Genomic DNA, 20,237 nt, shown 5'->3' with positions numbered 1-20,237 from the left:
GGGTTACAGATGCTCTTAACAGCTGAGCCATCCATCTCTCGAGCTCAGAGAATTAAACTCTCCAGCCGCTGAAACGGTATTCAGAACTTGGAGCTGGAGAATTAGCTCAGAGGTTAAGAGGGCTTGTTGCTCTTGCAGAGAACCTGGAGTTCAATTCCCAGCACCAAATGGCAGCTCATAGCTGCTTGTTACTCCAGTCCCCAAAGATACAGCACCTTCTTCTGGCCTCTGTGGGCACAACACATGCACACAATGCACAGACATACATGCAAACAAAACATCCAGACACATTAAAAAAAAAATCCAGAGACTGGAGAGATGGCTCAGTGGTTAGGAGCACTGGCTGCTCTTCCAGAGGATCCAGGTTCAATTCCCAGCACCCACATGGCTGTAACTCCAGTCCCGGGGCCCCTCACAGACATGAAAGTAGGCAAAAACACCACTGCATATAAAATAAAAGTAAATAAAGTATTTATTAAAAAATTCAGATTTTTAATTTGTTCTTGTGTCCCTTTTAAGTGTTTTCTGAGGAATTTGCTCATTTCCTTTATATTAATGCAATATTGCTATGCAGCTGCAACCTTGCCTTTTTTTTAACTGAGAAATAATTTATCATAAAAGTGATTCTGTGTGTGTGTGTGTGCACACGCACATGAGTGCATAAAAAGGTCAGAGGTCACCATTCTCCTATTCCTCTCCACCGTACTTTGATTTTTAAAGACTTTATTTTCAGCCAGACATGATGGCTCACATCTTAATCCCAGTGTTTAGGAGGCAGAGGCAAGCAGATCTTAGTGAACTTGAGGCCAGTTTGGTTTACAAAGCAAGAGTTCTAGGCCATCTGGGGCTACATAGCTAGATTCCATGTCAAAAATTATTTATTATTATTTTTTGTTTTGTTTTTTGTTTTTCGAGACAGGGTTTCTTTGTGTAGCTTTGCGCCTTTCCTAGAACTCACTCTGTAGATCAGGCTGGCCTCGAACTCACAAAGATCCGCCTGCCTCTGCCTCCCGAGTGCTGGGATTAAAGGCGTGGTTTTTCAAGACAGAGTTTCTCTGTATAGTTTTGGTGCCTGTCCTGGATCTTGCTCTGTAGACCAGGTTGGCCTCGAACTCACAGATTTCTGCTTGGCCCTGCCTTCTGAGTGCTTGGATTAAAGGTGTGCGCCACCACTGCCTGGCTATTTTTTATTTTTTAAAGATTTACTTTAAATTGTGTGTATGTGTGTGGGGGGATGTACTCATGAATGGGTGCTCAAGGCATCAGACAGATGCTGGGAATTAACTCAGGTCCTCTATAAAAGCAGTATGTGTTCTTAACCACTGAGCCATCTTTCCAGCCCTTTATGAAGAAACACACAAATACTTTACAGGGGACCCAGTCCTCACATGGCTGTGTATATACAAATAAAGCAAAGGTTTCATAAAACAAATTTTAATTCATTGGACATGATATACTTATTTTTCTAAACTCTTGTGTTTTTCGGAAAGCAGCTTATGAACCCTAAACTGACTTCATCTTTCTGTGCACTCTACTTATCAGCATAGAGAGAAGGGCAATTCATATGTTGATTACATCTGAAAACACACCCTGAGGTCAACACTTCTGAGCCCAGTCAATACTGACTACTTTTCTCAATCTGTTTTCCAAGCCGTGTAAAGACATCATGCTATACAGAGCCTCACTGCCGAAGTCCCACCTCTTAGGGCTGAGCTGCCCTCCTAGAGTAAAACTCATCCCTACAAATCGGCAAATACACACTTTGACATACTTTCCCATTATACAGATTAATTAAACAGCATCTTCACTGATCCAACAGCTCCCAGATCATATGGAACTCCACTGAACCACACTTTTTGACAACAGACTGGGTCAAAGCAATAATAATAATAATAATAATAATAATAATAATAATAATAATAATAACAACAACAACAACTTTTTTGAGATACTATCCCACTATGCAGCCCAGGCTGTCCCTGAACTTTTAAACTTCCTGTCTGGGCCTCCCAGGTGCAAAGCAAGCTGCCTTGTTATAAAAATGATTATAAAACCAAGATGACTATTTGTAGGACTCAAACATGATAACTCAGCATGGAAATTGAGTTCAATATGATTTTATTTAAAAATTTGCAAAGCTGAAGGAGGGATCTGAGTTTTTGTTAAAGCAATTTGCACAGTTTATATTCAGCCTTTAGCTTTGCTGAATAATAACAGAAAAGGAAGTTTCTGTTCAAGATCCTCACTTCAGCACACTGAGCCAAGACTCCTGGCATCCTCGGTGGCAAGGTCACTTGCCCCCTAGTCTGAGGTTCATGGCCAGCCCTCTGGCAGTGGGAGGCCAATTGTCCTCCAGGCAATACGAGGTTGTCTTCCCACTGCCCTCTCCACACACAGGCCCTGAGAACCCTGTATTTTACAGCTGGAACAATGGGAAAGGATTCCTTAATTCATCACCTACAACAAATCCAACTCCATTAAGTCTTGAGGATGACAAGTATAAAATACTCGGAATGTGTGAGATGCTCCATGCTTAACAGAACAACTCACATGGTAAAAAATTAAGTCAAGAAACATGCCTTAGTATTTGAAAATGTGACTTAAAAAAACAAGATGCACAGCACGATCTTGCGTGTGGTACTGTAAACTCCTACTGACGATTGCTACTGTGGTCTGACAGGTGGAAGAGAGGCAAGTGCCCTGCCATACTGGTCCGCCCACAGGGAACACCACGCTTTCAATTGGGTTACTGAACTTAGCCTGAGGGAAATAAAGGTCCACAAACTAACACCCATGTCACTCTAAATGATGAGGTAGATCTCCTTTTCTAATATGGTAAAGTGAAGATAACAGAGAGTCCAAACGACATTTAATCTTCTTCTTACAACTCCAGGCTATGGTCACGGTCACAAACAATACTTAGAGACTTCAAGGTGATGAGGTCAGAGCTTATGTGCAGATAGGCTATTTACTTGAGATGCTATTTGAAGAGTCAATAATCAGTCTCGGATCAATCAACTCTTTCCAGTGCACACTGATCTGAGGAAAAACACAAAACATCCAATTTAATCAACTCACTTTGACGTCACATGGATTTTAAGGTAAACATTGCGGGTTAGTTAAGTAAATTTCTGTGCAGAACCGGAGCTATCACACAATTTTCCAACAGAGATGCCCCAAGCACTCAGCAAGGGTGAATGATGAGAGCCATCTGGTGTCAAAAAGGGAAACTACAGGTTTTCTTCTTGCAGTTTTTCCAGGAACGTATTTCAACAAAAAATTATATGGTTTAAATATTGTAAACATAGAAGTATAGAAGTTGATACTGCCAAAAATTCTAAGAATGTGTTTCTAGGAAAAAAATCCTAAGAGGCTCTTCTACCTTAAAAGACAGGCAGCACAGTCTGGTTGGGTCTCGACAGGCTCAGAGTTCAGACAAAACAAGAGTTTTCAGCACTTAATATAACAGCAAAATAAGAAAGACATTTGAAATATGAGCACAAGGAGGGACCATTGTCTTAACTATAATCAAGCTGCCCAACAGCTACTGCCACCAGCTGACTGCTGGCTCCGAACAGAGGGAAACACACAGGCCATGTGCTCTCCCATACCTTAGGGCCGGCAAGATGGCTCAGCAGGTAAAGGTGCCTGCTACCAAGCCTGACAACCCGAGTTCAATCCTCAGGATCCACATGGTGGAAGGCGAGAGCAGATAACTGAGAGTTGTCTTCTGACCTCCACATGCATGCGGTGGCATACACACACAATAAATAAATGTAATTGTTTAAAATTAAATAAAATAGACTATCAGAGGGCAGAATCACTGTGTTATGTCATTCTTTATGCCATCCATGCCACATAGATCAGGACTGGAGAACCTGAGGGGCAGTAACAACTGGTAATGAGGGAGGCTTCTGAGTTCATACTTCTTCTGGAGCTGAGTCTGGTCACGTGGCTAAGCTCAAGCTATAGCAGTGGCTCTCAGGGTATTTGGCTCTCAGGTATATATAAAGTCTGACATATGCCTGCTCCTACAGGAACCTACACAACTCGAGTTTTCAATCAGTGCTATGCGTTCCTACAGGGCAGTGTTTGGGTGTGTTGCCATGTGGGCTCTGGGAGGTCCACGGTAGTACCCCACATGGGCTCTGGGAGGTCCACGGTAGTACCCCACATGGGCTCTGGGAGGTCCACGGTAGTACCCCACATGGGCTCTGGGAGGTCCACGGTAGCACCCCAAGTGGGTTCTGGGAGGTCCATGGTAGTACCCTGCTTTGGAACTTGGTACTTGTTTGCTTTCCACAGGAAGACTAAATGCCCCAGAGCCAAGCCAAGGTTCAGGAAGCTGCAATGTCACCTTTCATATCCCCACCCCCTTCTGTCAAAAGTCTTAAGAGCAGCTCGCCTACCCTCCTCTCTTGCGTCACGGCGTACTCCACCACCTCGGTTCCGTTCTCATTGTGATAGACCAAATCGAACTTCCCAGGTTCTTTCAGAGCTGAGAGCAGAGGGCAGAAAGACAGTGCGTCATTTCTCTGTGGTTAGATGTTCCTCACAGGGATTTCAACCCACTGGGAAACTGGTGTGAAGGCTGGGAACATTCAGGAAAGTGTCGTACTGCTAGAGAAGACATGGCCCTGTGCCAGCAACAGAACCTCCTTAGCATTTATCAGAGATGAGCTTCCCTTCATCAGAATGACTCGGGCTTGAAAAACCCACTGAGAATACCCAATATAGAATGTGCAACCACAAGATACTCCCAAAAGACAATCTTTGTTTCACGAGGGAAGGTATGGAATGTTGTTTTAAAAAAATCATATGTGCCTAAACTAAGAAACACGAGCAGGCTTCAGCCTTGTACAATAATGTGGGGTTAGAAAAATGTTCATACAAGCTGAAACCATGCAATCAGTAATTGATGGGCAAAAATTATGATCATCTGAAAATCTTTAAAAAATATTCATCAAAGTATTGAAAATCTCACCAGGGATACAACAGCTCAGTTGATAGAGTGCTTGTCTAGCATGTGCAAAGCCCTGGGTTCAATTCCCAGCACCCCATAAAACTAGGCATGGCTGTGATCACCTCTAATCCTAGTGCTCAGGAGGTGAATCACAAGTTCAAGGTCATCATTGGCTACATAGCAAGTTCCTTGGGGGTCTTTAAGCCTCCAGTTCATAGAAAGGGGAGGGGGGACAGTGAAAGGGCTCAGCAAAGGAAAGGGCTTGCTGCACAAGCCCGAGGATGGTGCGTTTGATCTCTAGGACCCATGCGGTAGAAGAAAAGAATCAACTCTTGAAAGTTGTCCTGACCATCACATGCCCAAACACACACACACACACACACACACACACACACACACACACACACAAACACACACGAAATACATATTTTAAAAAAAACTAGGGGTGGGGGGGGACGGGGATCACAGAAGTTGGTCCTGGGGGTGGAAGAGGGGGGAAAATGATTTGAATACAGTACTCATGTATGAAATTCTCAAAAAAAAAAAAAAAAAAAAAAAAAAACGAAATTAAAACAAACCCAACAAAACCCCTAAACTTTGCAACAGCTCAGCTCTGAGAAGTTTCTTTTTTTTTTTTTTTCGAGAAAGGGTTTCTCTGTGTAGCCCTGGCTGTCCTGGAACTCACTCTGTAGAAAAGGCTGGCCTTGAACTCAGAGATCAGCCTGCCTCTGCCTCTGGGGTGCTGGGATTAAAGGCGTGGTCCACCACCACCTAGCTGAGAAGCTTCCTTTTCACTTCTGCCTCAGTATCCGCGTGCTGTAACTTCAGGGGTGACTTGAGGTGTGAGCCACTTTATGAAGCTTTGTGCTGGTGTCACCTGAACACCTTCATCCTTTTCATCACAGCCAGTTCCACTGAGTCAGGAAGGACACAGGCAGGCACAGTGCTACCATCCCCACTGCTGGCCAGTTCCACACAACTCGACTCAGGCTCATGAGGATGGCACTTCAAACATGACCCTTTTGATCCTTTGCTCAGGGAGTTCCTAGCACTTTGTTGCTGGTGAAGCATGGATTCTTACTGATCACCAGGTAATCACCTGGTCACCAGGTCCCAGGAATCCACCTTCCCTACCTCTCTAGCAGAGATTCCAAGCACCCAGCATCACTCCAGGCTTTTGTCTAATGGTTCTGGGAACCAACCACCAGTCCTCATATTTGCCAGCAAACTTTTTACCAAACTTTTATCTGAGCTATCTCCAATATCCCAACTGTCCATTTATCCTACTTCCTGGTTAGGTACCCAAGCTATACACAGTAAAAGCCCTCGTTCCAGGCTTTCAGGACCAATAGGTGTGAGAATCATTTACAATATGCCATTGAGGTCCTGGGTTTAGCCAATCCCCAGCATCACAAAAAATAAAGAGTATAAACTTAAACATATACACACATTTCACACATTTTATTCTGCATTTAATACACATCTGCCAACCTTCTGAGTGAGTCCTGTTCACTGGAAAGACGGATTTTTTCATTTGTTTTTTGAGACAGAGCTTCTCTGTGTAACAGCATTGGCTGTACTGAAGCTTACTTCTAGACCAGGCTGGCCTTGAACTCACAGAGATCCATCTGCCTCTGCCTCCCGAGTACTGGGATTAAAAGCGAGCACCACCATCACCCCACTAAAATGAATTTTGTTATAAGCTATATCCCCAATAAATTCTCTGTAATTTTCAGTTTCTATTCTCAATTTTTTTTCCTTTTTTTTTGGAGACAGGGTTTTATGTAGCCCAGGCTAACCTCTAACTTTCTATGTAGCTGAGGATGACCATGAACTCCTAATCTTCCTGCCTCAGCCTCCTGCATGCTGGGACTACAGGAGTGTGCCACTGTGCCCGGTTTTAGGCAGCACTGGGATGGAACCCAGGGCTTCTTTGTGCATGCACATGCTTTGGACACTTGAGCACCCTCTCTCTCATCTTCCCTCCAGGAGACCTCCCTCTATAGCTGCTCAGGATGGCCGCAAGCTCGGGAGCCTCCTGCCTCCTCCCCTCTCAGGGGCCGGAACCACACCCAACTCTGCTTGTTTCTAAGCCCATATGAGAGGACAGGGAATGTAGCGCAGTGGTAGAGCACCTCTCCAGGGGGCATAAGCCATGATTCTGATCCCTTACACAAAAAAGATGTAAGAAAATGACACAGAAATGTAAAGGTTTCCAAGGTTATCTACATGTAGATTCTTCCTAGATTTTTACAAAATTTCTTTTGACCTTTTTGTTTGTTTGTTTTTGTTTTCTGAGACAGGACTTCTCTGTGTAGCCCTGGCTGTCCTGGAACTATCTCTGTAGACCAGGCTGTCCTTGAACTCACAGAGGCCAAGCCTGCCTCTGCCTCCCGCATGCTGGGATTTAAGGCATGCGCCGCCACCACAGCCCGGCTTTCTTTTGCTCTTTTCTAGCTGACCTATGCAAACAGCTGACTAGCAGTTTTTCTGGCACCTCCCCGAATTAAGTTTCCTAGAAGTAACGCTCTTCCAGTTCACGCTCACCAGTACTTACAACCTCCTGCCAAGTGTATAATGACAGTGATAAGAACAATCAGCCCAATGTCTCCATCCAAGGAGAAGGTGCTACAGGTCCCGGGAGCACAGTGTGCTGACAGGTAGTAAAGAGCAGAGAACGGTAGGTACCAGGAGAGCGGAGGCCAAGGGAGAGCACACCTCTAGGTGTAAAGACTGCTCAGCATGCATTGTGGGATGGAGTCTAACTCTCCACATCCACTTCTAAAAGACTCACCTGGTAAGGATGAGAGGACTTCTATATCCACTTGCTGGGTCTCTGGGTTGTGGCTTAATATTTTTCCTTCCTTCCAAAAATAAAAGACCAAGTCAAAAGTCTCCATGTAAAGCATTGTAATGTACTAAAGGACACTAAGTAGACTGTAAAATGGCTGCTTTCATGTGATATAAATTTATCTCAACAAATCAACATGTAGAGGAATAAAAACAACAATGGAGTGACGAGCACTCTCCCTGAATATACAGAAATGTTGACAGAGGTACAACAGACACACGTTTGTCCTGACTGGCAGATAGCTACAGCACTTAACCAAAGGAAAACATTATAATAGGTCCCCAGAATTGCTGGGGTGAGGGAGGAGGTGGACTAGAGCAGTGTGCTCACGGGAGGAATAGCGTCACAGCCTTCTTCATACACAGCAGTGCTTCGGGTCCCGGCACTGCGGGGGCCACTCAAAAGCATGGGCACAACCCCCGAGCAGGGACAGGAAGGCACCTTGTCACTGAAAAGGTCACAAGCTGCCTCTTCCCAGGTCTCCAGGTTTAAAGCTGGTTTCCAGCTGCGTGGAGACGCACTGATGCTAGATGGGAGGGTGCGTGCCTGTAATCCAAGCACTCAAAGGCAGAGGGCAGGAGGCATATGAATTTGAGGCTAGCTTGAACTACATAGCTAAGACACTGCCCCTCAAAAATTTAAAGGGGGGTGGAGGAGGGCTGGAGAGATGACTCCGAGGTTAAGAGCACTGTCTGCTCTTCCAGGGGACCTGGGTTCAATTCCCAGAACCCATACAGCAGCTCACAACTGTCTGTAACTCAGCTTGAAGGGATTCGACAGCCTCACACAGACATATATGCAGGCAAAACACTGTTTGGTTGGAACCCCTGCTAGCCCCTGCACAAGCTAGGAAACCTGGGCTGCCCTACTTCCCCAGCACCTCCCACCCCACCCCCCAGGCACGGAGAAAATTCTGAGCAAAGGAATAGCACCAAAAGCCCAATTACCCATTTCTAGTAGCAACCCACCTTCTGACATGACCACCCAAGTGCCTGCCAAGGGGCTTGGCTTCTGACCATACTTGGGTACAAGCCCAGCTCCTGGCTCGTACGTCATCAACCTTCACCTATAAAACCTCCCTGCCTTAGCTCAGGCATGTGGCTTCTCTGACCCTGTTCACTGGGGCCTGTGAAGCCACATGAGCGCAATACCCAATAAACCTGCATTTATCTGCTTTTAATCTGGTTTGACCTGGACTTTTGCATCAGCAGAAACATATCAAACACCAATGCAAATAAAATAAAAATAAATAAATCATAAAAAAAAAACTTAAACCGAGTGGGTGTGGTGGTGTTCCCTTTAATTGTAGTAGAGGCAGGGGGATCTCTGAGTTTGAAGCCAGCTTGGTCTACAGAGTGAGTTCCAAGACAGCCAGGGCTACACAGAAAAACCTTGCCTCAAAAAATAAATGAACAACACTGAAAGAGAGGAACCACTGCCCTGCTACTGAGTAGCAATGGTGAGACAGCTGTGGGGCCATATACTGAGGCCAACCAATGAGCTCTTTTTCAATGTTTTGTAAGACTGGGTTTCTCTGTGTAAAAGCCCTGACTCACCTGGAACTTGATGTGTAGACCGGCTGGCCTCAAACTCACAGAGATCCGCCTGCCTCTGCCTCCCGAGTGTTGGGATTATTAAGGTGTGCACCACCACTGCCCAGCTAACTCCAGTCCTTTCTAAGAGTAGCCAGCAAGCACTCCTTAATGCTGAGCCATCTCTCCAGCCCCACCACTCAGAACCTCCCCTTACACTCTGAGCACAGACAAGAGGTGCTTTTTATTGACTTATTTATCTTGTCTTCGTGTAGCTGTTTATTTTTGAGACAGACCCTAAGCTTGCTCCGCAGAAGCACAATAGTCCCTGTACTCCACGTGGAGCTCATCATTCCCACCCTGTTTTCTTCTCAAGTGTCAGCAACAGAAGACTAGGAGACTTCACAGTGACACTTCTAAAATGTCCACAGGACTCTCATCCTCCTTTATGACATTATTTATGAAAATGTCTATATTATCCATGCAAGTATTCAAATATATCAATATTTCATTTTTAAGAGTTTTTCATTTTTTTATGTGTATGAGTGTTCTACCTGCATGTGTACCTGCAGGCCAGAAGAAGGAATCAGATCCCATTATAGACAGTTGTAAGCTACCATGTGGTTGCTGGGGATTGAACTCAGGACCTTTGGAAGAGCAGCCAGGGCTCTTAACCACTGAGACATCTCTCTAGCTCCATACTTCATCTATTTAAAAACATTTTGAAACAGGATCTCCCTATGTCAGCCTAGTTCACTTCAGATTCAAAATTCTCCTGCCTCAGTCTCCTGAATGCCAGGACTAAAGGTGGGTGCTGCTACCCTGAACAAGTTTCTGACATAATGACAATTTAATCTTATTTATTTATTTATTTATTTATTTATTTATTTATTTATTTATTTATTTTTTTTGGTTTTTCGAGACAGGGTTTCTCTGTGTAGCTTTGTGCCTTTCCTGGGACTCACTTGGTAGTCCAGGCTGGACTCGAACTCACAGAGATCCGCCTGGCTCTGCCTCTCGAGTGCTGGGATTAAAAGCGTGCGCCACCACCGCCCGGCTATTTATTTTTTTTTAAGAGATGGAGGCTCACTCCATTGCCCAGGCGAGCTGTGAACTCCTAGGCTCAAATGATTTCTTGCCTCAGCCTCCTGAGTAACTTGGACAACAGGTGCCCCCCACCACAACCAGCTGACGTCATTCTGTTCATAGAAACAGCCTTACCTTGTAGTCAGAGACATCAGGAGAGTAGTCCGACGTGAGTTCCAAAAGCTGAAAAAGAAGAAGACTCCTACAGGTACCCAAACCCCCTTAGCCCCGCCCCTCCTGGGACTGCTTTCCTACCCCAGGAACAGGTGCCATGCAAAGGTGCACACTCCCCCCACCTGAGGCCCCACCATGACTTCTGACACGTGCAGACAGTTTTTGGAGACATTACTTAGTAAGAGTCACTAAGTAAGCCTTGTGTGTATGTGGGGGATGGTAATCTTGCCTTTGTTACAGTTGGTGCTGTTTTAACATATACCTTAAATGCAATCTTTTCGCCGACTTGAGGGGCAGCTGCCAACTGTGGCAACAGGCTATAGTCCTTCTTGTGTGTCTCTACAGGATTCTGGAAAACAATCACGTTTGACTTCGTCACTGGTGAGAAAAGGGGAACTTGCCACAGAGCTAAGATGCACACCACGGGGAAAGGGAGGAGGCCAATTCACATTGACTCCTTACCTGGATCACAACGGATGAGTTCGTTAGGATGTCATTTAACTGTTTCTGCTTCTGGCTCTCAGAGCTTCTATTTAAGATACAGGAGATAGCATGGCCTCGGCCTCGACCTCGGCCCCGGACACCCCGGCCCCTCAGTCCCTTCCCAAACAAGAAGTCCTCTCCTCGTCCCCATCCTCTCCCCAAACTGGTGGAGACAGGCACACTGGGAGAAGTTTGCCTGCCTCTGCTTGAGTCAGAAGGTTTCCATCCCACAATTCCCGGAGTCTGCAACATCAGCTCTGGACACCCTTGCCCTGCAAAGAGGCCTGCTGCCTTTAAGAAGTCCGACGTGCCCTCAGGGATGTTCTTGGACACCACAAATTGGTCCTCTGACTCCGAACTGGAGTCTGAACTGGATGACGAGGTTCTGGCGGCCTTGCCCTTGCCAGAGCTGAAGGTGAAAGCAGGCTTTGAGGCCTGTCTGGTGGCAGCTGCAGTTTTTGTAGCAAGTCCATCTTTCAACAGCTCAGCTGACAGTTTCTCTGAAAAGGTGCCCCCCTGCACTGTGACACCGCAGTGGTCATCACCGACTGACTCTGGACCAGAATCCGACTCTGACAGGTAGGCTGGGCTCCCTTTGGGTCCCGCGTTGCTTTTCCTCCGGGCTTTAGTGAGGCTGCTTCTGGGGGAGCCCTTGGGGGAGCCCCTGGGGGAGCCCCTGGGGGAGCCTCTGGGGGAGCCCCTGGGGGAGCTGAAGTTCTGTGGGCTCCACTCCTTGGGCGCTGGTGTTTTGGAAGACTTGGAGGCCTTGGTCTGCTTCTTATGTTCACATTTCTCCTTTCTTTTTGGTGATTTCTTTTTGGCCTCTTCCTCCTCCTCTGCTGGGCTGCTGGTCACTTTGCTCTTTCTCTTGTTTCTCGACCTCCCCATCTCATCTGGAACCTGTTTTGTTTCCGGGCCCAAGGCCTTCTCACTATGGCCCTCCTCCTGCTTTTTCCAGGGCTTCTTTGAGTACTTGGAACCCAGTTCCGCCTCTTCATCCTCCCCCAACTTAAAAGCCCGCTTCTTCGCTTTCCTGGGTACAAAATGAGAGTCGCCACCATTGCTTACGACCAGATTCTCAGGGAGTCCTCCATCTTCTAACTTAACCCTGTCAAAAGAAGAGAGCAACTAGCAAGCAGAGCTCCAGGATGCAGTTCCACACGGCCACAGCGGCAGACTGTCACACAGCCTAAGGATGAAAGCTCCACAAAATGACCCACAGAGCACAACCCGTTCATTGGTTAGTTTTGTTTTGTCTTTGTTGTTTTGACACAGAGTCTCACCATGTCACCTTAGATGACCTGGAACTTGCTAAGGAGACCAGGCTGGCCTCCAACACACAGAGATTCACCTGCCTCTTCCTCCTCCTGAGTGCTGGGATTAAAGGCAGTATCATCATGCCTTGCTCATTGTGGCTAGTTTTATTAACTTAATATCTACTGAGTCCCACATATTTCTTTCTAACTTAAACATTACCAACGAACTAGAAATCTTTCATGTCACAGGTCTCAAAACTACAACTCAAACAGGGGCCTTCCAAGACCCAGGGCTGATAAGTAATAGAAGGATATTCCAACCTTGACTTGCCTATCTTCAAAATTCAATCTTTTTTTTTTTTTTTTTTTTTTTTTTTTTTTTTGGTTTTTTTGAGACAGGGTTTCTCTGTGTAGCTTTGCGCCTTTCCTGGGACTCACTTGGTAGTCCAGGCTGGCCTCGAACTCACAGAGATCCACCTGGCTCTGCCTCCCGAGTGCTGGGATTAAAGGCGTGCGCCACCACCGCCCGGCAATCTTTTTTTTTTTTAACACTATAACATTTTTATTTATTGACAATTTCATACACACATAAAATTAATTTCAATCACATTCACACACAAACACCAGCTTCCAGCTTCTCTCAGAACTCCCAACTTCATGCCCCCTTTTGTTCTGAATTCACAATCTTTCTACTATGTGTATGTTAGCCATTCTAAAAGGTGAACATATTAACTATCCAGCTTTGCTTTAAAATGAGTAAAAACATAAAATGAATCTGAATGTCGATTACAGCACCAGGGAAAAGGAGACAGACAGAGCCAGGCAGATCCCTGGAGCTCACTGGCCAGGCCAGCCTAGCTTGGTTCCAGGTTCAGTGAGAGATCCTGTCTCAGAAAAAAAGTCGATCATAACTGAGAAAGGCACTAGGCATCAACCTCTGCATAAATTTACAGACATGCATGCACACCCAATGCATATGCACACATACACATACAAGACACAGACACATATACACATAATGAATCTGTCAGGGGAAGACAACTAGAAAGAGTAAGAAACAATGCCGGGCGGTGGTGGCGCACGTCTTTAATCCCAGCACTCGGGAGGCAGAGACAGGCAGATCTTTGTGAGTTCGAGGCCAGCCTGGTCTACGGAGCAAGATCTAGGAAAGGCGCAAAACCCCATCTCGAAAAACCGGGGGGGGGGGGGGAGTAACAAACAAACCCCCAAACTTTCACATTTAGTTGCCTTTTTTTTTAATTAAAATTTTTTTTGAGATTTTTATTTCTTTTTCTTTGTTTGGGTGTTTTGACTGCATGTATGTTTGTGCCCCATGTGTATGCAGTATCCATAAAGGCCAGAAGAGGGAATCAGATCCTCCTGGGACTGTAGTGAGCTATCATGTAGGTGCTGGGACCTGAACCCTGAACCAGGGTCCTCTAGAAGAATAGACAGTGCTCTTAGCTACTGAGTCATGCATTTTTTTTTTTTTTTACTATGATCTTCATCATTTACCAGCAAGGCTCACTACATCCACCTCTCTAGCTCCCTAGGGCCTCAGGCATGCTAGCTAGGCAAACACTCATTCAACTACTGAGTTACATTCTCAGGCCCACAGAGGTACCATTTTTCCAGATGCAATTGTTCATTTGAGGCATTTAGGAGGAATTTCCCTGTCATCTGCTACAATTATTACTTGTAACAGATTTCACTGTTGTTTTTGACATCATTAACATCATTATAAGAATGTAATTTGGGCTGGAAAGATGGCTTAGCGGTTAAGAGTAGTGGCTGATCTTCCAGAGGTCCTGAGTTCAATTCCCAGCAACGACATGGTGGCTCACAACCATCTATAGTGGAATCTGATGCCCTCTTCTGGCATAAAATTGTACATGCAGATAGAACATTCATATACATAAAATAAATAAATAAATAAATTGTTGCTAGAGTTTTCCTGCCTGGCCCACGGTCAGGGCAAATCTCTCTCACCCGCCAGTCCCACAGCCACTCAGACCTGATCAAGTAAACACAGAGACTTATATTAGTTACAAACTGTATGGCCGTGGCAGGCTTCTTGCTAACTATTCTTATATCTTAAATTAATCCATTTCCATTAATCTATACCTTGCCACATGGCTCGTGGCTTACCGGGATCTTCCCATGTGGCTTGTCATGGTGGCGGCTGGCAGTGTCTCCCTCTCTCAGCCTTCCACTTCCCAGAATTCTTCTCCTTGTCCCGCCTATACTTCCTGCCTAGCCAATGGCCAATCAGTGATTTATTTACTGACCAATCAGCAACACACTTGACATACACACCATCCCACAGCACTTCCCCTTTTCTTTTCTTAAAAAGGAAGGTTTTAACCTTTACACATCTCCAAAGTCAGCTTGGTATATTTGGGAATTTGGGCGTAGTTTCTCTTACTACTTCCTGCTGGAGGGGGGCGCTGTATCTTATGGGGATACAAAGAAAATTTTAGAATTATGGAATAGTCCATGAGGGTATGTCGTCTGAGCCAGTTGCCTTGAAACCATTCTGGATGTTGGATCATCAGGGCCATGGTGTCATCGGAGACCTTTCAGGGGGTCTTGGCTGGTCAAACCTGATGTATCTTAATCTTGAACAAATCCATAGCCTCTGGCTTTCTGTGGAAACAAAATCAGAGCCTCCTTTCCAAAGCAACATATCCTTACATCCAAATTTTGAAGTCAAGGTACCTTTAAAATACACATTTTGGCATAACTCAACAGCTTTTGTAATCAAATGTTTTTCTTCAGTTACGAATATCAAAGAGAACATAATCCAGATTCTCTGTGTGTTAGCCATCTTTACGTGGCTTATTTTTTTTATATTAGCTTGAGCCTATTGCTTTAAACTGCAGCCTTCTAAGCCTGAAATGGCGCTGGCGCTGTGGCTCCTGGCTCCGCCCACTTCAGCTTCCCAACATGGCGGTAGTACGTTTTCCGCCAGCTCTGGGAGCCACCAACTCTCAGAAATAGTGGGTCTATGCTTCTATCAAAGCAGCGTGTAGCCCAGAAACCTCTCTCTCTTTTTTTTTGTTTTGTACTAGCAAAGACTAAATCCACCACACAGCTTAATGTGCTACTTGCAGAGGCCTCATTCCCGCCATACCGCAGGTCGAGCATGCACGCCAGGAACCCGCCATAGTAGCTCAAACACGCAGGCTGCCGCTAGCTTGAAAGAGACAACTAGGAGCTGTTTTTAGCTCCATTTTAGAATCTTTTTTCTCAGGTTTTAGGTGGAAACTCTTGCCAACACGTTGGGCGCCATTTGTTGCTAGAGTTTTCCTGCCTGGCCCACGGTCAGGGCAAATCTCTCTCACCCGCCAGTCCCACAGCCACTCAGACCTGATCAAGTAAACACAGAGACTTATATTAGTTACAAACTGTATGGCCGTGGCAGGCTTCTTGCTAACTATTCTTATATCTTAAATTAATCCATTTCCATTAATCTATACCTTGCCACATGGCTCGTGGCTTACCGGGATCTTCCCATGTGGCTTGTCATGGTGGCGGCTGGCAGTGTCTCCCTCTCTCAGCCTTCCACTTCCCAGAATTCTTCTCCTTGTCCCGCCTATACTTCCTGCCTAGCCAATGGCCAATCAGTGATTTATTTACTGACCAATCAGCAACACACTTGACATACACACCATCCCACAGCAATAAATTTTAAAAATGTAATTCCTAGGTAATCCATTAATCTAAGTATTAACTGTAGCCAGCAGCAAGTTATTAATTCATTAAACTTAATAGATAGAGACACAGCTCTTTCTCTTTGTTTAAATAGTCCTTCAATTGCAACGAGAATGGACTTATTTCAGTCAATAAAAAGGAAAGGAAAAAGAGCAGCCAGGCATGGTAGCAAATGCCTTTAATCCCAGCACTTAGGAGGCAGAGGCAGGTGGGTCTCTGTGTTCAAAGCCTGCCTGGTCTACATCAAGAAGCCCTATCTCAAAAAAGAAAAAGGGAAAAGAGCCTTGAATGCCTTTAATCCCAGCACTTGGGAGACAGAAGCAAGTAGATCTCTGCAGTTCAAGCCCAGCCTGGTTTACACAAGAGAATTTGCCTCAAAAATCAAAGGGGTGGGCCAGGCGGTGGTGGCGTACGCCTTTAATCCCAGCACTCGGGAGGCAGAGCCAGGTGGATCTCTGTGAGTTCGAGGCCAGCCTGGTCTCCAAAGCGAGTTCCAGGAAAGGAGCAAAGCTACACAGAGAAACCCTGTCTCGAAAAACAAAACAAAACAAAAAAAAAAAAAATATCAAAGGGGTGAGGGGAAGAACTTTGAAATTTGGGCTATTTCAAGTTGTCACCTGAAGCTGAACATTACTAATAAATAAAAACATTACTAATAAAAATTACTAATAGTATTCCTGATTTAAGAGAGAGAGAGATACGAAGATATGGTCATTGTTTCGAGTTCATTTCCCTGATGTTCTGAAGAAATCTTGTAAATGTGACACTCTCTAGGGAAAGCACTATTAAATAACAAAGGCAAGCAAGAAATAGTCTGGTTTACAATTCCGTAATTAATTCACTTTAGCTGAAGCTTAAAGGTGGGGGAGGGGGGATGGACTAATTCAGCCAAGACATGAATGTGAACTGGAATGATCCGTCACATCTCACCACCATCTGAGATAATAACTAAGCCATGTGTCAACTAGTCACACTACAATCACCCCTGGATACTCACTTCAGTGTCAATTTTTTAAAAAATTTCTTGGTTGTTGTTTGAGACAGGGTTTCTCTACATAACCCTCACTGACTGGAACTCACTATGTAGACAAGACTGGTTTTGAACTCACGGAGACCTGCTTGCCTCTGACTCCTGAGTGTGTTGGGATTAAAGGCATGTACCACCACGTCTGGCTTAGTTTTCCAATTTCTAAAAGTATATTTAAAACTATATTGTGTGAGGTTTGGGAATATACTCAGTGACAGAGCACTTGCCCAGCATGTGTGAGGCTCTGAGTTCCAAACTCAGCACCACAAAATAAAACAAAACGTAAGTTATTGTGTGTTCCTGTTCTGTTGTTGTTTTGTTTTTTGAGTCAGGGTCTCTCTACAGAGCCCTGGCTGTCGTGGAACTCGCTATGAAGACCAAGGCCTTGAACTCAGAGATCCACCTGCCTCGGAGTGCTGAGACTAAAGGCATGGGCCACTCTGTCCGGCGTTTACTTTTTTTTTTTTTTTTTTTTTTGAACAGGGTCTTATGTGTGCCAGACCGCCCTTGAACTATTTAGCCAAGAATGACTTTGAACTTCTGAATCTCCTGTCTCCACCTCCCCAGTGTTAGGATCACTTGTTTTGGAGGCTGGGGGATCGAATCTAGGGGCTTTGTTGTTAGGCAAGCAGTCTAGCAACTGAAACACTCTCCCCACCCCTCCTCCGGCCCCCTCCCCCGACCCCCGGGTCTGCGTCCCCATTCACAACTGAAATGGATTCCAAAAGCAATTCAAAGGAACCCAATGGCACATGGACCGAGACGCAGAATGACACCCACCATTAGTCTCAGCTGTGACATCGCCAAGAAGCTAAGGTGGGACACTCCACGCATGCTTAAGAAAACATTACTATCCTTCCTGCTCTGGTCTCCCGCACCGAGTGCTGCCCCGAGAAGGCGGGTCTGTGGCCACGCGTACGGCACGCAGAGCCTGGCTGGCCGAGTGACCACAGGGCGGCCCTCCCCTCGAGCATCAGCGCTGCTCCAAGTCTAGCCTCCCTGGGATGAGAAGGCAGAGGCAGAGGGAAGGATGCTCCCCACCATCCCACGGGCTGGACCACTCGGCATCTCCCCGCCTGGGCCTCTCCGCAGTCAGCTCACCACCCGGGTCGGCGGACGCGCGGCCCGGCCAGCGCGCCCCCGCCCGCACACCCCACCCACCCACCCCCGCACCCACGCCCGCGCCGCGCGCCCCCCGCGCACCTGAGGCAGTCGTTGTCTCTCACCAGGCGCGCGCTCTCGGCCGGGGGCAGCAGCCCCCCTTCCAGGTAGAGGCCCAGGAGCGCCCCGGAACTGAAGCCGAAGCGCTGGCGGATGAGACTGATGAGATCCGTGACAACTCGGCATCTGTTCAGGTCCACCAGAAGCCAGAAGACCGTGCAGTGCGGCGTGGCCGGCGGCGGGTAGTCAAATTGAAGCCGTAGCCTAACCGTCTCGGAGGCTGCCATCTTGCTCATGCTCAACGGAAGCCGAGAGGTTCCACAGGGCTACGGAGAGGCGTGCTCCGCGCCTCGCCCCCCCACCCCACCCCCGCGGAGGCCGTCTGCGCGCGCGCGCCGCCTAGAGGCGTAAGTGTGTACTGCAGGCTCCCGTCGTGAGCTCCAGCTGCTCCATTCTTTGCCAGCACTGATTGTAAGGTCTGAATATATGCAAGCATCTGTCACGATGTCTCCTAAGATATCGGTTCGTGTATGGAAAAAAAAAAAAAAAAACCTGTACAAATAGTAAGCAGCCTGACCCCCAAACCCTGTAATACGATTTTTTACCTTTATACCAGAAAGATCAAGAAAGCACCAAAATCCACATGTAGTGTTTGTTCAGGCAGAATCCGAAGGATTTGTGCTGTGAGACCTAAAGTTCTCACGAGAATGTCTGAAACAAACAAAAACACATGTCCTTGGGGCCTCAGGGGTTTCATTTGTGTTGTGACCAGATCAAGCGTGCTTTCCTTTTCTTGAGGCAGAAAAACCGTGAAAGTGTTGAAGGCACAAGTGGAGAATCAGAAAGTTAAATAAATATGGAGCTTTTTTTTTTTTTTAAGATTTATTTATTTATTAGATATACAGTGTTTTGCCTGCATGTATGCCTACATGCCAGAAGAGGGCACCAGATCTCGTTACAGATGGTTGTGAGCCATCCTGTGGTTGCTGGGCATTGAACTCAGGACCTCTGGAAGAGCAGCTAGTGCTCTTAACCTCTGAACCATCTCTCCAGCCCCCTGTGAAGCTTTTAAAAATAATTAAAATCAAGGCTTGTCCTCTAAGAACAGTAAAAACCAGTAACTTTGAGCTGGGGATATAGCACAGTTGATAGAGTCATTTTTTAACATCATGTGGCCCTGGGCTCCAGCCCCATCACAAAGTAATAAAGTATGACCTCTTATTCTTATTTGGAAGATTTCAGAAATATTAATGTTCAGAGAAGTTAAGCAACACCCCCCCAAGGTCATTAGACCAGTGAATGGTTGGAACTTGGCAGTCAGTAGGCACACTGAAAAAAGTTTCTTCTTATTCTAATCCTTAGGTCTTCCAGATTAAATTACCATTACTTTTGATTAAATCACCATTACTTTCTTTTGGTGTTTGGATCAAAGCCAAAGAGTTGTATTATACATGCTAGGGAAATGTCTTATCCCTCAGCTACAGTCACAGGCAATCAAAATAACATAGAATAAAGCCGTGGACATGGTGGCCATGCCTTTAATCCCAGCACTTGGGAGGCAAAGGTTGTAGTGTAAAAAGGGCCAAGGAAAAACTCCCTGACCCTGACTTGACCCCTGACAAGACCAGGGCCAAGGCCTTGAAATCCCACCAATCCCTGAGCTTGTCCCAGAGTCATGCCACAGAATTTTACTAATCCCTAAGATCCCTAAAGTACAAATCCCACCAATCTCTGAGCTTGTGCCAGAATCACCACAAAAACCCACCAATCCCAAGCCACCCTGGAAAGCTTCACCCCCATCCCCCCAAGAAACCCTATATAAGCTCTGTATTCTGTTCAATTTGCTGCTGCTTCTCACCCTAGAGGCAACCACCCTCCTGGATTTTCCCTTCCCAATAAATCTCTTGTGTGAGGTTTGTGGTGCAGTGTGACAACTTTTCCCAGAGCAGAGCAAAACTGTAACACTTTTGCTGGGGAAACTCCCTCCCCC

The 20,237-nt window shown here is 46.0% G+C and overlaps 1 protein-coding gene across 1 annotated transcript; it reads right to left on the bottom strand.

Moving 5' to 3' along the window:
• Positions 1-2,101: 2,101 nt before the first annotated feature.
• On the bottom strand, positions 2,102-18,567 carry Coil (coilin). The gene is made up of 7 exons (XM_059271502.1): positions 18,290-18,567; positions 11,069-12,197; positions 10,869-10,955; positions 10,568-10,615; positions 7,758-7,827; positions 4,410-4,498; positions 2,102-3,039 (listed from the first exon to the last, which is right to left on the bottom strand). The coding sequence occupies exons 1-7, from the start codon at positions 18,541-18,543 to the stop codon at positions 2,965-2,967; spliced, it is 1,752 nt and encodes a 583-aa protein (XP_059127485.1). The 5' UTR covers positions 18,544-18,567; the 3' UTR covers positions 2,102-2,964.
• Positions 18,568-20,237: the final 1,670 nt, after the last annotated feature.

This window comes from Peromyscus eremicus, chromosome 8a (assembly GCF_949786415.1).
Source record: "Peromyscus eremicus chromosome 8a, PerEre_H2_v1, whole genome shotgun sequence".
Lineage (NCBI taxonomy): Eukaryota > Metazoa > Chordata > Mammalia > Rodentia > Cricetidae > Peromyscus > Peromyscus eremicus.
Note: the sequence above shows the minus strand (reverse complement) of the source record. Positions and strands in the feature narration are given on the sequence as shown.

Coding starts and splice junctions, on each gene's coding strand:
- Coil (XM_059271502.1), bottom strand. CDS start 18,543: ATGAGCAAGATGGCAGCCTCCGAGACGGTTAGGCTACGGCTTCAATTT. Junction 12,198..18,289: donor AGAGACAACGACTGCCTCAG/GTGCGCGGGGGG, acceptor TTCTTTTGACAG/GGTTAAGTTAGAAGATGGAG. Junction 10,616..10,868: donor GCGAAAAGATTGCATTTAAG/GTATATGTTAAA, acceptor CTTCTTTTTCAG/CTTTTGGAACTCACGTCGGA.